General features: G+C 38.7%; 1 protein-coding gene across 8 annotated transcripts in view; it reads left to right on the forward strand.

Annotated features, from left to right (window-relative positions):
* LOC105481327 (neuronal tyrosine-phosphorylated phosphoinositide-3-kinase adaptor 2) overlaps positions 1–13,478 on the forward strand; it is a 325,733-nt gene that overhangs the window by 211,066 nt on the left and 101,189 nt on the right. For all 8 annotated transcript variants that reach the window (XM_011740831.3, XM_011740832.2, XM_011740839.3 and 5 more), the window contains one exon: positions 11,822–12,031. In XM_011740831.3, coding sequence (XP_011739133.1) covers positions 11,822–12,031 — 210 coding nt within the window. The remainder of the gene's footprint in view (positions 1–11,821; positions 12,032–13,478) is intronic.

The raw sequence follows: 13,478 nt of genomic DNA on the forward strand, positions 1-13,478 counted from the left end.
AATTAATATAAATAAAATATATGTAAGCTGTTCAAATGAATGATCATTCTAGAGATTCAACTACTTTTACACTTGGCACATATTTACTAAAGCCAGAGTATTTAAAATATCTATTCAATACTCAGTAAAGAGTATGAGTTTTATAGAGGCATTTTATTACAACTAGAGCTAACAAAAGCCTCACATACTGGATTTTTGAACTGTATTTGTCAACCTAATTTCTCCGTCTCTTAGTTTTTCTGTCAGTATACCAATAAAAATGTTCTCTTCATTAGAAACACAAGGATCTAATATTTAGGTGGCGTTTTACAGAAGAGAAAATGAGAAATAATATCTGTTAAAATCTGTACGAGGAGTTGGGCAGAAGCTGAGTGCTACATGAATTTATAATTAGAATTAAGAGTTACATCTAGAGAATAGTCCAACTGCTATTGCAAACAATTCCAAAACCTCAGCAGTGTACTGGAATATGACTTATTTCTGGGTTATGTCACAGGCTGTGATTTTTGTCACAGGCAAGGTGGCAACCAATTAGTGAATTCAGTGAAAGATGGGCTGCTCTTCCAGGTTATTGGGAAGTGTCCATCTAGTGGGTCTGATAACCTCTACAATGTCAAAAAGATTCCAGCCGGCAGAAGAAAGCAAAAGGATGAGGATTTTATAGGACATTTGATGCCCAGACCTGGAAGTAGCATATGTCATTTCCGCCTGCATTCTGATGGCTAGACCTCGGTTATACAGCTCTCCCTAGCTGCAAGAATGCTCATAAACATGGCTTAACTAGATGCCCAGAGAGAAGGACAAAGGGATTTGATCAGCATACGGCTAGTCTGTTGACTTCCGTAGTACACACATACATGAAAAGATAGACTTCTCTGAGCAAATCTCCCCGCAATACTAGAATTTCTCGAAGAAAGTGTTACTGAAATACGCAAATATCTGATATCTACTATTAATGTGGGATGTTTTAGGCAGAAATAATTTGGTGGCAATAGCTCTACAATCCTCATGTATCCTGATTAAAAAAACGAATAATTCCATCATCTGGATGTTTGGTGGACAGCTTTTAAAGGCCAGGCATGGTCTTAAAAATTCTATTTATTATTCCACGCTATGAAAATTTGTTATTATTTGCAACTGTTTTATGGAGAACTGTTGTGTATAAGTCAGTGTGTGTGTTCCCCTGTGTTACAGTGAGAGGTGAACACTGCCTGGTATAGGTATTCCAGATACAAATCTAGAACTCTCACTTTCCCAGTCACCATGACCTGTATTCTAATTAAATGTCACAGTGTGTGTTAAAACTGTGGTTTCTGGAGCTGATTAGAGCCAGCCAGCCAGAGAAATTTACCTACAAGCCCAGGCAAGTGCTGGGGGCTTCTCGTTGCACTGCTATTTCTCCATCCTCTAAGTTGCTTTTTGTTTCGTTTTGTTTTTGAGACGGAGTCTCGCTCTGTCGCCCAGGCTGGAGTGCAGTGGCAGGATCTCGGCTCACTGCAAGCTCCGCCTCCCGGGTTTACACCATTCTCCTGCCTCAGCCTCACGAGTAGCTGGGACTACAGGCGCCTGCCGCTACGCCCGGCTAATTTTTGTATTTTTTTTTTTTTTTTTTTTTTTTTAGTAGAGACGGGGTTTCACCGCGTTACCCAGGATGGTCTCGATCTCCTGACCTCGTGATCCGCCCGCCTCGGCCTCCCAAAGTGCTGGGATTACAGACGTGAGCCACCGCGCCCGGCCCATCCTCTAAGTTTCTAAGGAAAAGAGGGCAAAGGCCCAGTGCCTCCACCATGAAAGAGCATGGCAGAGCAGGGGGAATGCTTTATATTTCATTATTCTTTCTCTCTTGTGTAAACTCTGTTGAATAATCTCTGATAAAGATAAAAACCTGTTACTTTATCAGGTCTTTGCTAATTGCTGTTTGTGCGATCTTGGACAAGTTGTGTGAAGGCTCTCTGCTGTTCTTACACCCATAAAGTGATTAGGATTTTTTGCATATTCCACTTGATTCAGTGTGCCCCATCTGTGTGTAAACCATCATTTTATCTTGTGTGCCTTCATAAACACAAACCTGGGCTTTCTTTCCAACTGTATTTAAAACCGTGGAATCTCCAAATGACTGAGCTGTTGTTCTTTCTCTATATATATTTGAAGAGAAGGCTTCCCTTGGATGTAAGAATTGACATAGCTGACCCCAAATAACAGAGTTTACACAAGAGAGAAAGAATAATGAAATATAAAAAAATGCCCCCGCTCCTCCATGCTCTTCTGTGGTGGAGGCCCAGGGCCTTTGCCCTCTTTTCCTTAGAGACTTGGAGAATGGAGTAATAGCACTTGCCTGGGCTTGTAGGTAAACCTCTCTGTCTGTCTGGCTCTAATCAGCTCCAGAAACCACAGTTTTAAAATACTCTGTGATATTCAATTAGAATATAGGTCAGGATGACTGGTAGAGTGAGAGTTCTAGATTTGTATAGGGAGTACCAACAACTAACAAATGGTGGTACTGGAAAGAAAGTCAACGTGAGCTTTGTGTAAGAGCTTTCTAGAAGTTAAAGATATTCAAAATTGAGCCAAGTTTTCCCATGGGGTCTTGGTCTTCCCTGGAGTTATCCTCTGAGAGGCAGGACAACCATCTCAGTAATTACAAACACACACCTTACCTTGAGTGAGCTGTTACAAGTGGTGATTTCCAAGGGCTGTTTCAGTTCTAAAATTTGATGACTGAATCTAATACCCATCTGATAATGCAACTTTGTTCAGTGCCTCCTTTAGTGCTTTAAATGTGTTTTTTTCTGCTTAATTAATCTGCCTTGATCACTTCTTATTCTCATTGTTCAGCAGTTGGAGTAGCATGCAGTATCTTTGATCCTGTTGATTATGCCAATATGAAGCAACAACTTGGAAGCATTCTTTATGTCCACAGGAAGCTCAATTGCTCATCAGCAACAGACCTTTGGCCTCTTAAAGGCACAATCGGAGCCTATATTTTGAAACCAAGTGATCTCTATGTGAGATTGTGACATTTCAAAAATCTCATCAGTGGCTCATGCCTGTAGTCCCAGCACTTTGGGAGGCCAAGGCAGGTGGATCTCTTGAGGTCAGGAGTTCGAGACTAGCCTGGCCAACATGGTAAACCCCATCTCTACTAAAAAAATGAAAAAATAAAAAAGTTGTTGTGGAGGTGGGCACCTATAATCCCAGCTACTAGGGAGGCTGAGGCAGGAGAATTGCTTGAAACTGAGAGATGGAGGTTGCAGTAAACCAAGATCGCACCATTGCACTCCAGCCTGGGTGATAAGAGTGAAACTCCATCAAAAAATTAATGATGATAATAATAATAATAAAAACAGCAGTCATGGACCACACGTATAAAAACTTTTTCTGTAAATCATCTGAGTCATCTACATGTTCATAAAGGCAATTAAATGAATGACAGTTGAATCCCTTTAAATATTGCAAAAAAAAAAAAAAAAAAGGAGAATAGAATCCTAAATTTTTCCAAGTAAATGATGTGACTGTTCATATTTCCAAATAAAACTCATTTTTCCAGGCAAATTGCTTGTTTTTTATGGCCTATTAATAACAAGTGGTAATTGTGGAAACATTTATGGCTTAAGAAAAGACAATTTTGACAACAGCAACTAACTCATGTTCTCCAGTTATTAAGGGCTATTGGTTTATGCTTGCTATGCATGGCTCATGTGCAGGGAGACATTGGAGAGGTGGGTATGAGCCAGGGATGGGATTAGAGCCAGGAGCAAACAGTAATAAGCTATTATCCTGGATGAAGCAGGCATGCAGTTATTCATCCCATCCCTTCAATTCTCATTAATGACTCTATTAGATACTGAGTACCAATGTGAAAGATATAGTCTTTAGTCTAAAGCTTGTGATACAGTGGGGGGCAACAAGATATATAAATCAACAACTAGGAGTGATAAGTGATGCCAGTGACATGTCACATCAGAGCACAAGACATGTGCCATGGAAGGCATAGGGTGGCCCAGCAATGACACAAAATTTTAATGTAATACCGTGTTTCATTAGCTTGCAGAAACGTAGTTTGGTTCTGTACCTCATAGGTACCCCCAGCAGCTACCATATACACAGCTACTGTACCAAGGGCTTATGACTGCTGGAATTAAAACTAAGGCATCCACATGTCACCTTGATCCAAAGAAACTGCAGCCTTGGCTCCCCACAAATCTTTTATTATTTTTGTCACATTGTCCCTGGTCCCCATGCCACCTAGTAGTCCACCTGTCCAGGTACAGACCAACAGATCAGGGCTTACAATAAATAGGACAGGTGCAACATTACACTTTGTGTCATTGTAATTGCCAAGGTGAAAGTACTACAATATGGCAGGCTCCGAAGTCACTTTCTTTAGGGCAGCCCAAGCCTGATATTAACCCTTTACTCACAGCTTTAACTCAAACTAGGAAAAGGAATTAGGAGAAGCCTTCCTTGAATGATAACACTCAAGTTAAGTATTCCCAAACAAGAAGACCTGGCTAATTAGCTCATCATTTTGCTTTGGAGGAGAGGTGTGTCAGGCTGAAGAAAGCAAATATCAAGAAAACAACTCATCATCTCAATTAAAATAGATAATGGGAAAGAAATGTTGAGAGCTGCCAGAAACTAGTTTACAAAAAGGCCTGATGTCTTAACGCAAAGCATTGGATCTTGGTTCTAAGGGCCTTGGGGAATCAGGAAGTAATTTCACTGGAAAATAAACGGAAATGGATCATGACAGGAGACAGGCAGGTAGGGGCTTTTGCCTTAATACAAAGAAGAAAAGTGGAGACAAGAATAGAGTCATGATGGTGGTTAGGGAAAAGTGTGGAAAAGTATTATATGCTTCTGTTTCCTGTCCAAATCCCAAGACTGCTAAGTTGTGGGTACTCTCCATGCTAGGGATGACATAGTATAGATGATTGCCAAGTATCTCCCTAGCGAATCTGTAAGAAGGGTAATCTACGTCGCTAAGAAAAACAGTAGGAGAAAAAATAATTATTAACATTGCTATGTAAGGAACTTTAAATGCATTATCTCGTTTAATCTTCACAGGAACACAGTAACAGCAATTATTATCTTTGTTTACAGATATGGAGATTGGGGTTCAGGAACCTTGACTCAGGTTAAGTAGCAAATACATGGCATGGGCAAAATGCAAAGTGGAAGTTTGTCTAGCTCTGAAGACCGTGACTTTTTAGCTAGAAGAGAAGCAAGTTTGGAGAGAGAACAGTGCTGCCAATTTTAACAAGTTGTGCCCCCACCCAGGCAGTCATGTGCAAAGGCTCATTAATGCTATATTGTTTTGTTCCTAGAGCCTAAAAGAGATCTTTAGGTGGTGAGGATTTATAAGAATCTTCAGTACTCATTTGTTACTGAGTGAATCAATGTTGATGAGGAGCGAATGAGAGATTCTGGTAAAACCCACTAATGTATGGGGTCAGACCTAATGGAAAAATCCATTAGACCCAGGAAACCAAGTCTTTCTAGGTGGCCCAGGATCCAGGGCACATATGGAGAGGGAGAGAGACAGGGAAGAAGCCAGAGAGACAGAATTAGACCCACAGACAGCATAGAGAGGCAGGAAATGGGAAACTTCAGGGTTAGCTGCATGAGGTGTGATGGATTAGAATCCTGGAGGGAATGTTTGCTCAAAGACAAATTGCTCCTGGTCTTACCTTTCTTCTGTATCCTTCTTCAGTTTAAACACTGTAACAAATTTAAGACAATGATATACAAAACATGCAGTCTGAAATACAAGTATAATAATACATCCATTTTTGTAATAAATTTAATTCAAATTCAGATTTCAATGTGAGAATTAGATTTTAGAGCAATAGTCAACATTCACTCATTCATTCACTACATAGAGGATAGGTGCGTTCTATGTGGTTGGCACTGTGAGCTACATGCTGGGGCTGTAACTGTGAACATTCAAAATAACTCAGATTCCACATAAAGCTTTACCACAGTATGTAAGATTGATTTTGTTCCAGAGAGTTTATGTTACTAAAATCAATTTTGTTTTCAACAGACTTTAAAAAGACATTGAGATATATGGATATGGATAAATATGTCCTTTTCCTCTGAATAGGTTTCCTTGAGTTTTCAATATATCTTATTTATAATATATCTTATTTACATATTACATATTACAAGAGTCTAATTGTCTACTTTCAATTTGTCTCTTTTCAACAGCTATTTTGAAGATTTTCATATTTATTTGAATTTGAAAACACCTTAGGAAGCAGTTTCTCGAATACACACACACACCTGCACACACACGCGCACACACACGAAAAACAGATTTATTCCCAAATAAAATTCTCAATAATACATTTATGATTTTCTTACAGATTTTTTAGCTCTGCTTTCTATTTAGGAGGCAGACATTAAGGTATACAGACACAGGTCTGAGTAGTACCATTTCTTTAATCCTTTTGTTCAAGTTTCTCTAAATATACCTGCCAAAATTTACTGAAGACTAACCTCTGGGACTTGAAAACAAAGAAGAAGAGAAAACACACACACACGAAATTCCTTTCCAAAGCTGTAGGCTTTTATTTAATTGAGGCTGGAGACCTAAGTGACACTCCCTGGTTTGTTTAAAATCTGGAAGAGCAGGTGGGCTGAAGCAGATGGGTCGTTAGGCTTTGAGGCTGTGACGTTTGGAAGCTAGAGTTACACTTTCTTTGAAGCTGTGAATAAACAGCTTGGGAATAGTTTATAATGTTATTTTCTGATACTGGTTTTGTTCCATTTGTCTCGGGACACTGAAAAATAAGTGTTGGTTAAATTATCTTACTTTAATTATTAGGCAGGGATGTATTGCCTTTAAAATATTTTGACTTCTCAAAAAGGCAAAAACTATATTATTCCACTTACATGAGTTACCTAATATAGTGAAATTCTTAGAGACAGAAAGTAGAGGAGTGGTTGCCAGGGGCCAAAGGGAGGAGGAAATGAGGAGTTATAAGTAGGTATAGACCTTCAGTTTTGCCAGACAAAAAGAGCCCTGCAGATTGATTATACAACAAAATGAATGCACTTTACACTAGTGAACTATGCACTTAAAAATAGCTAAGATGGGAAATTTTATGTTATGTGTATTTATATTTTTATAAGAAATTATGGTTAAAATAGCACTTTTTATGTTATGGTATATTTTAATACAGTTTTTAAATTTATTTTAATTATACTTTATGGCATACATGTGCAGAACATGCAGATTTGTTATATAGGTAGATACATGCCATGGTGGTTTGCTGTGACTGACTTACTTTATTTAGGATAATGTCTTTCCAGTAGCAATAAACCCTTATGCTAGCATGTTCCAGATGTTCCTTTTTTTGTAAGGCTGAATAATACCCCACTGTATGCCTGTACCGCGTTGTGTTGACCCCAGTCATCGATGGACGCTTCGGTTGCTTCTGTCTTGTGAATAATGCTACCATAAACTTGGATGTACGAATACCTATTTGAGCTCCTGATTTCAATTATTAGTATTATTGTTATCCGAGACATGGTCTCAGTCTGTTTCCCAGCCTCGATTGCAGTGGCACAATCTCGGCTCACTGCAGCCTTGACATCCCAAGGCACAAGCAATCCTCCTACTTCACCTTCCCAAGTAGCTGGGACTACAAACTTGCACCACCATGCCCAGCTAATTTTACCTTCTCTGTAGAGACAGTGTCTCACTATGTTGCCCAGACTGATTTGGAACTCCTGAGATCAAATGATCCTCCTGTTTTGGCCTTCCAAAGTGCTGGGATCACAGGTGTGAGACATTGAACCTGGCCCCTGCTTTCAATTATTTTTCCATGCTTTATTTTTTTCTGCAGAGTACTGATTACCATCCAAATGCCCTCCTCCTGCCCCCAACTAGAGATGCAAATTATTTCTATTTGGTAGAAAGATGAGTCTAAAGGTTGTAATGGTATTTCCTTAAGGACATTAACCAATTTTATTTCCCCTTCCTTCCTTCCTTCCTTCCTTCCTTCCTTCCTTCCTTCCTTCCTTCCTTCCTTCCTTCCTTTCTTCCTTCCTTCCTTCTTTCTTTTTGACAAAGTCTTGCTCTGTTGCCCAGGCTGGAGTGCAGTGGCTCAATCTTGGATCACTGCAACCTCCACCTCCGGGGTTCAAGTGATTCTTATACCCCAGCCTCCCAAGTAGCTGGGATTACAGACACCCGCCACTACACCCAACTAATTTTTGTGTTTTTAGTAGAGATGGGGTTTCCCCATGTTGGCCAGGCCAGACTGGTCTGGATCTTCTGACCTGAGGTGATCCACCTGCCTTTGCCTCCCAAAGCGCTGGGATTACAGGTTTCAGCCACCATGCCCAGCCACAACCAGTTTTATTTCTAACCTAGCAATTTTATTCTAACATTCTTTTAAAAATGTCTATAAATACTTAGGTCCTCCAAATGCTCTTTGGACCAGCTTTACTATCTTACTTGTTTCATCATTAATGATTAATAAATCTCTGAAACATGTTTATTCCAAAAAAATTTAGACTTCTTATACTTGATTTCATTATAACTAAAACAAGTTTATATACAGGCCCATTTAAAAACCTGAAATCTTTCTGAAACTGTTATGGAACTACCCTTCTGATTTAAGTTAATCTCCTATAATGTTTTTCATGACATGTATTTACACAACTGAATAGCATCTTAGAGCTGAAAGAGACTATAGCAATGTAGAAATAAATGAGGATCAAACAAAAGAGACAGGCAAAGGCTATTTATTCAGAGCTTGCATTTGGCAAAGACTCAGAGGCAGGCAGAGGAGTAGGAGGGCTTTATGGGGGAAAAATGTTCAAATAAATTTGGCCTAAAACTGCCTCCATATGTAATGAATTGCAACCTAACTTAGTATGTAAATAAACTACAACCTATCATAAGAGTATATTATTGTAACAAGTAGCTGAGTCTTGGCCAATCATAGCAGCCAAGTTTTCAGCCAATCACAGACTGCAAACTGTCAAAACATGTCCAAATAAGGTGAAGGATGGCTTGTAATGAATCAGGATATTTCTATATGTTATTTCTTTTTTCTTTTTATAAACACTGCCTGACTAGGTTGCTGGGCAGAGATCTCTGAGCCTTTACTTGTTCAGGGTGCTGCCCAATTAACAAATCCTTTCTTTTTCTCAAATAAACTCTGCTAAATTAAGTTTGTCTAAAGTTTTTCGTTTATCAGCAACAATGAAAAGTCTTCAAGTATAACTTGATTGGGGACTGTTAACTTGGGGAAGTGGCAGGTGAGCACACTAGAAATGGAGCATTCTCTGTGATTGGTTAAAGGTATATATTTACTTTTCCTCAGTTGTTCCTAAGTTGGAAACTGGGCCAAAAATTGGGAAGCTAAGTTGTTACTCTTGTCTTGACTATTTGAGGTCAATTTTTACATGGGTGGTTGTTTAGCTTTTAGGATTATTTCCTAGAGACGGGTCTACTCCCTACAAGTGTGACTGGTACCTCATAGGTTGACTTCCGAAGCTAGTTACTGTGGATAATAGGCTAGAGTTCTGTTTCTAAATGTTATCTGGCAATTTTCCATTTGTATAAGACCCTTAGTGATTATCTAATATAGAAAAATTAAATAAACTCATAAAGGCCAAATGACTATGTTTAACTGAATACTACTTTTTATGTGTCTGGCACTTTTTAGTTTTCAAAATACTTTAAACTGTAGAATATTATAAGATTTTTAAAATAAAATCAAGGAAGTTAGGTAGAGCTGGTATTTTCTTTGTTTTGTAGGTAAGAAAAATGAGGCTCCCCAAAAAGTGACATGGGTCACAGCCAGAGTTGAAAGCTGAGGCCTGTGAGATTCCTGACTCGGACTGCTCAATGTATGACAGCCTGTTCTATCTGTGTCCCACAGATTCAGATAATGGTGAACCCAAGTGTGACATTTGTGTTATCACACTGCTCAAAGTCGATAAGGATTTTAACCCAAGTGTAAAAAATAATCAGATTTTTTAAATCATTTCTGTGATTTTCTAAAAATTTCCTTATTTGAATTAAACTGTTAACCTGGTGAATTTTACAACTTGTGGTTATTAGATAATCAAATTTTTGAAAATACTATTAGCTCCATTAACACACTTATTATAACTTGATTTTCCAGTTCCATCAGGAATGTTACATTTCCTACACAGATCAGAAAGATGTGTGAAGAGCTGAGAAATCTGCAATATAAATAAATTAAAAATTCATTGAGCAATATGATAGATGGTGGAGTCAACCACTTTTTAAAAAATGCAAAACAAACAAAACCTCAATACCTACCTTAAAATAACTCAAGGCCTTTTGGGAGGAGCAGATGTATACAACTATAAAGCAAGGTCAGTGCAGAGATGACCATGACCCTGCAAGAGTTGTGAATGGGTGGGAGGGCTTCAGAGGATACTTAAATTGAGTAACCAGGAGTAAGTAGAGTTAGTTAAGCAAAGAAAGACAAGACATAAGGGAATTCAAAGGAGGGGTGGTAATAGCTGTGGAAAACAGCGTTATGTTTACTGGGGTTGGAGTGGGGAGGAAGAACCTACAACCAATGTAATACAGGGAGGTTAACGGGGAACGACAAAGCTAGAGGGGAAGGAAAGAGCAAGAAGCTGGAGATTCTTGCCGATTATAGTAAAGAGCTTAGACATTCTATGGGCAACAGGCTTCTGAAAGAATTTTATTCAGGGTTACATTATGATCAGATTTTCATTTCCAATAGATCATTTTGGCAGTATAAGGAACTTACGCTTTGAGGAGTCAAGGATAGAGTCAGAGACAAGTTGCAGTAGATCAAGTGAGAGGATTAGAGCTGAACCAAAGCAGTTGAGGTAGGCATGAAACAAAGTGGAAGAGAAGTGAGAGCAAGACATCCAGAAATAAAATCTGCAGACTCTTCTAATAGATTTGGGGATTAGCACTTAAAGAAAGGGAGAGACATGCTTCTAGCTTGGATAGTTGGTTGGACAGAAAGAACAAATAGTTTAATAAGAAATTATCAGTTCAGTATCTGAAATGTTCATATGGGGACTCCAGATGGATTCACGTAGCAGGCAGTTGGATAAATGAATCTAAAGATAAAAAGAATGGTCCAGGCATCTGATAAAATATTTAGAAATCACTAACAATTAGGTGATTGCTAGCTGAATCCTAGAGGACAAAAATCACAGAAAGAATATATGTAGCATAAGCAGCACAGTGGCTAAGCTGGCACCTAGGAAATGACCAATGTGCCAGTGATGCATGGAGGATGAGATGACATGAATGATGAAGGAAAGGTGTTAGATATAGAACACAACGCAGGAGGAAGGACCATCCACAAAGTCAAGAGAATTGAAGATATAAATTAGTGAGTAATCAAATAATTGTCAAATGGCTGAAAAAAAAAAGGCTTATACATTTGCCAAATAAAAGGCACTAGGTGATGTTATCAGGAGCAGATTGGATAGAATGGTTTGGCTGAATTTTTCTAAAGATTAGAAAGTAAAGAGAGTGAGTGTGAAGTGCTCTTAAATAAGTATACTCAAAGATGAGCGCAAGGGAAGAGTTACTAAAGATTCGTCGAGGTACTCTTTTTCCAAAAAGAAAATTGTATTTCTCAGAGATACTACCCTACACAACTCAGAAAAAAGGCCCCCTGGAGTCTATGTTTCTGTTACATTTAGATGTTGTAGTCTCCAAGTCTGAATTTCCAACAACATATTGAGACGATTTTAGAAAATCACACTAATTTTTTGAAAGTAATTTAGGAAGAACTTTCCTTTTGTTTAACAGAATATAATTCTGGTTACTACACAGAATCAACAGAGGAACTGAAAGTCCGAAGCCACAGCACGGAGCCATTACCAAAGTTGGACAACAAGGAAAGAGGCCACCATGGGGCGTCTTCCTCCAGAGAGCCTGTCAAAGCTCAGGAATGGGACGGAACACCAGGGCCACCTGTGGTCACCAGTAGACTGGGAAGATGCTCTGTGAGCCCCACCTTGTTGGCAGGAAACCACAGTTCAGGTAAGGTGGATTATGATCTCCCAGATGGTAATTCCTCCTGTCTCTAGAAACTATTTCCATACAGTATCACTTACAGAATTATCACCACAGATATCTCTGTCTCCACACAGAGAGGCAACACAAGTAGCCATTCACATGGGTTACATAAAGGAACATAACAATATATTGTACCACTCGAAGGTACAACTATTTACAGAGGTGAAGGATACCTGAATGGTGCTTCTTGGAGCTATGCAAGACAGCAGCCTTGAAAACTTAAAAAGTTTTTTACTAATTTTCTTCAAAAATATCTAGAGGCCTCATCTAAAGCAGTTTTAACTTGTGAAGTTTGAGTAATTTAGAATTTATGCTTCCTTTGCTTCAAAAGTACTTTAGGCAACTGATAAAAAATGAACAAAAGTAACACTGAGAACAGAAATGTAACAAAGATAATCTGAAAGCAGTAAAAAAAGTTGCTACTAGGAGGCATCTGAAATGGTGAGCTGAAGATGATAACTGAGCATCGGGAATGGCACTAAGTTCCCAAATCTAAGTCAAAGGAAATGTAAAAGTTTTCATCTAATGTACCTTTAAATGTCACAAGTTAAAATCAAAATCTGCAATGCAATTTTACATGGTTAATAGGTAGATATTATTAAACATCAACTTTTTGAAAAACAGAATATGTTTACTTTGAATTTATTGAACTATGTGTTGGACTCACAGAGAGCTGTCAATTGAAATAAACAACAAATAATCAAGGAACCTCCTGTAGTTTCATGTTTCTATTTCTTACGAGTGTTAGAGCTCCAAAGAAAAGACCAATCCTTTAATATTCTTTTCAGCTCTGATACTCATCTTAGAAAGCAATTTACATGAATTTAGCTTGTGGTCTCTCAGACAGTCGTGCGCAAGTTAAAATTGGAATAGACTGAATGGTCTCTGTGGTTGCTGAGGGATATTCCTGGAACAATACCCAGGCAGGAGCAAAGTACTGGCTTCCCCAGACTTAACATGTAACTTGAAGCTTTGGTGGTAGAGCCATAGCACATGTATGGATAACCAACTCTAAAGCATGAGTTAAAATTTGGCCGAAGGAATACTATATGAATTTAACAGAAATTTCAAAGTATATTTTTGATAGTAAAGTATAAATTGCTATAGGTGTATGAAAAGAAGATATTTGTGCACTTTGTCACAAAAGAAACATAGAGAACAGATAGTTTTTGGTTTTTTTTTCTTTTGAGATGGAGTTTTGCTGTTGTTGGCCAGGCTGGAGTGCAATGGTGCGATCTCGGCTCACTGCAACCTCTGCCTCCTGGGTTCAAGTGATTCTCCTGCCTCAGCCTCCCTAATAGCTGGGATTACAGGTGCCCACCACCATACCCAGCTAATTTTTTGTATTTTTAGTAGAGACGGGGTTTCACTATGTTGGCCAGGCTGGTCTCGAACTCCTGACCTCAGGCGC

The sequence above is a fragment of the Macaca nemestrina genome, chromosome 11 (genome assembly GCF_043159975.1).
Source record: "Macaca nemestrina isolate mMacNem1 chromosome 11, mMacNem.hap1, whole genome shotgun sequence".
Lineage (NCBI taxonomy): Eukaryota > Metazoa > Chordata > Mammalia > Primates > Cercopithecidae > Macaca > Macaca nemestrina.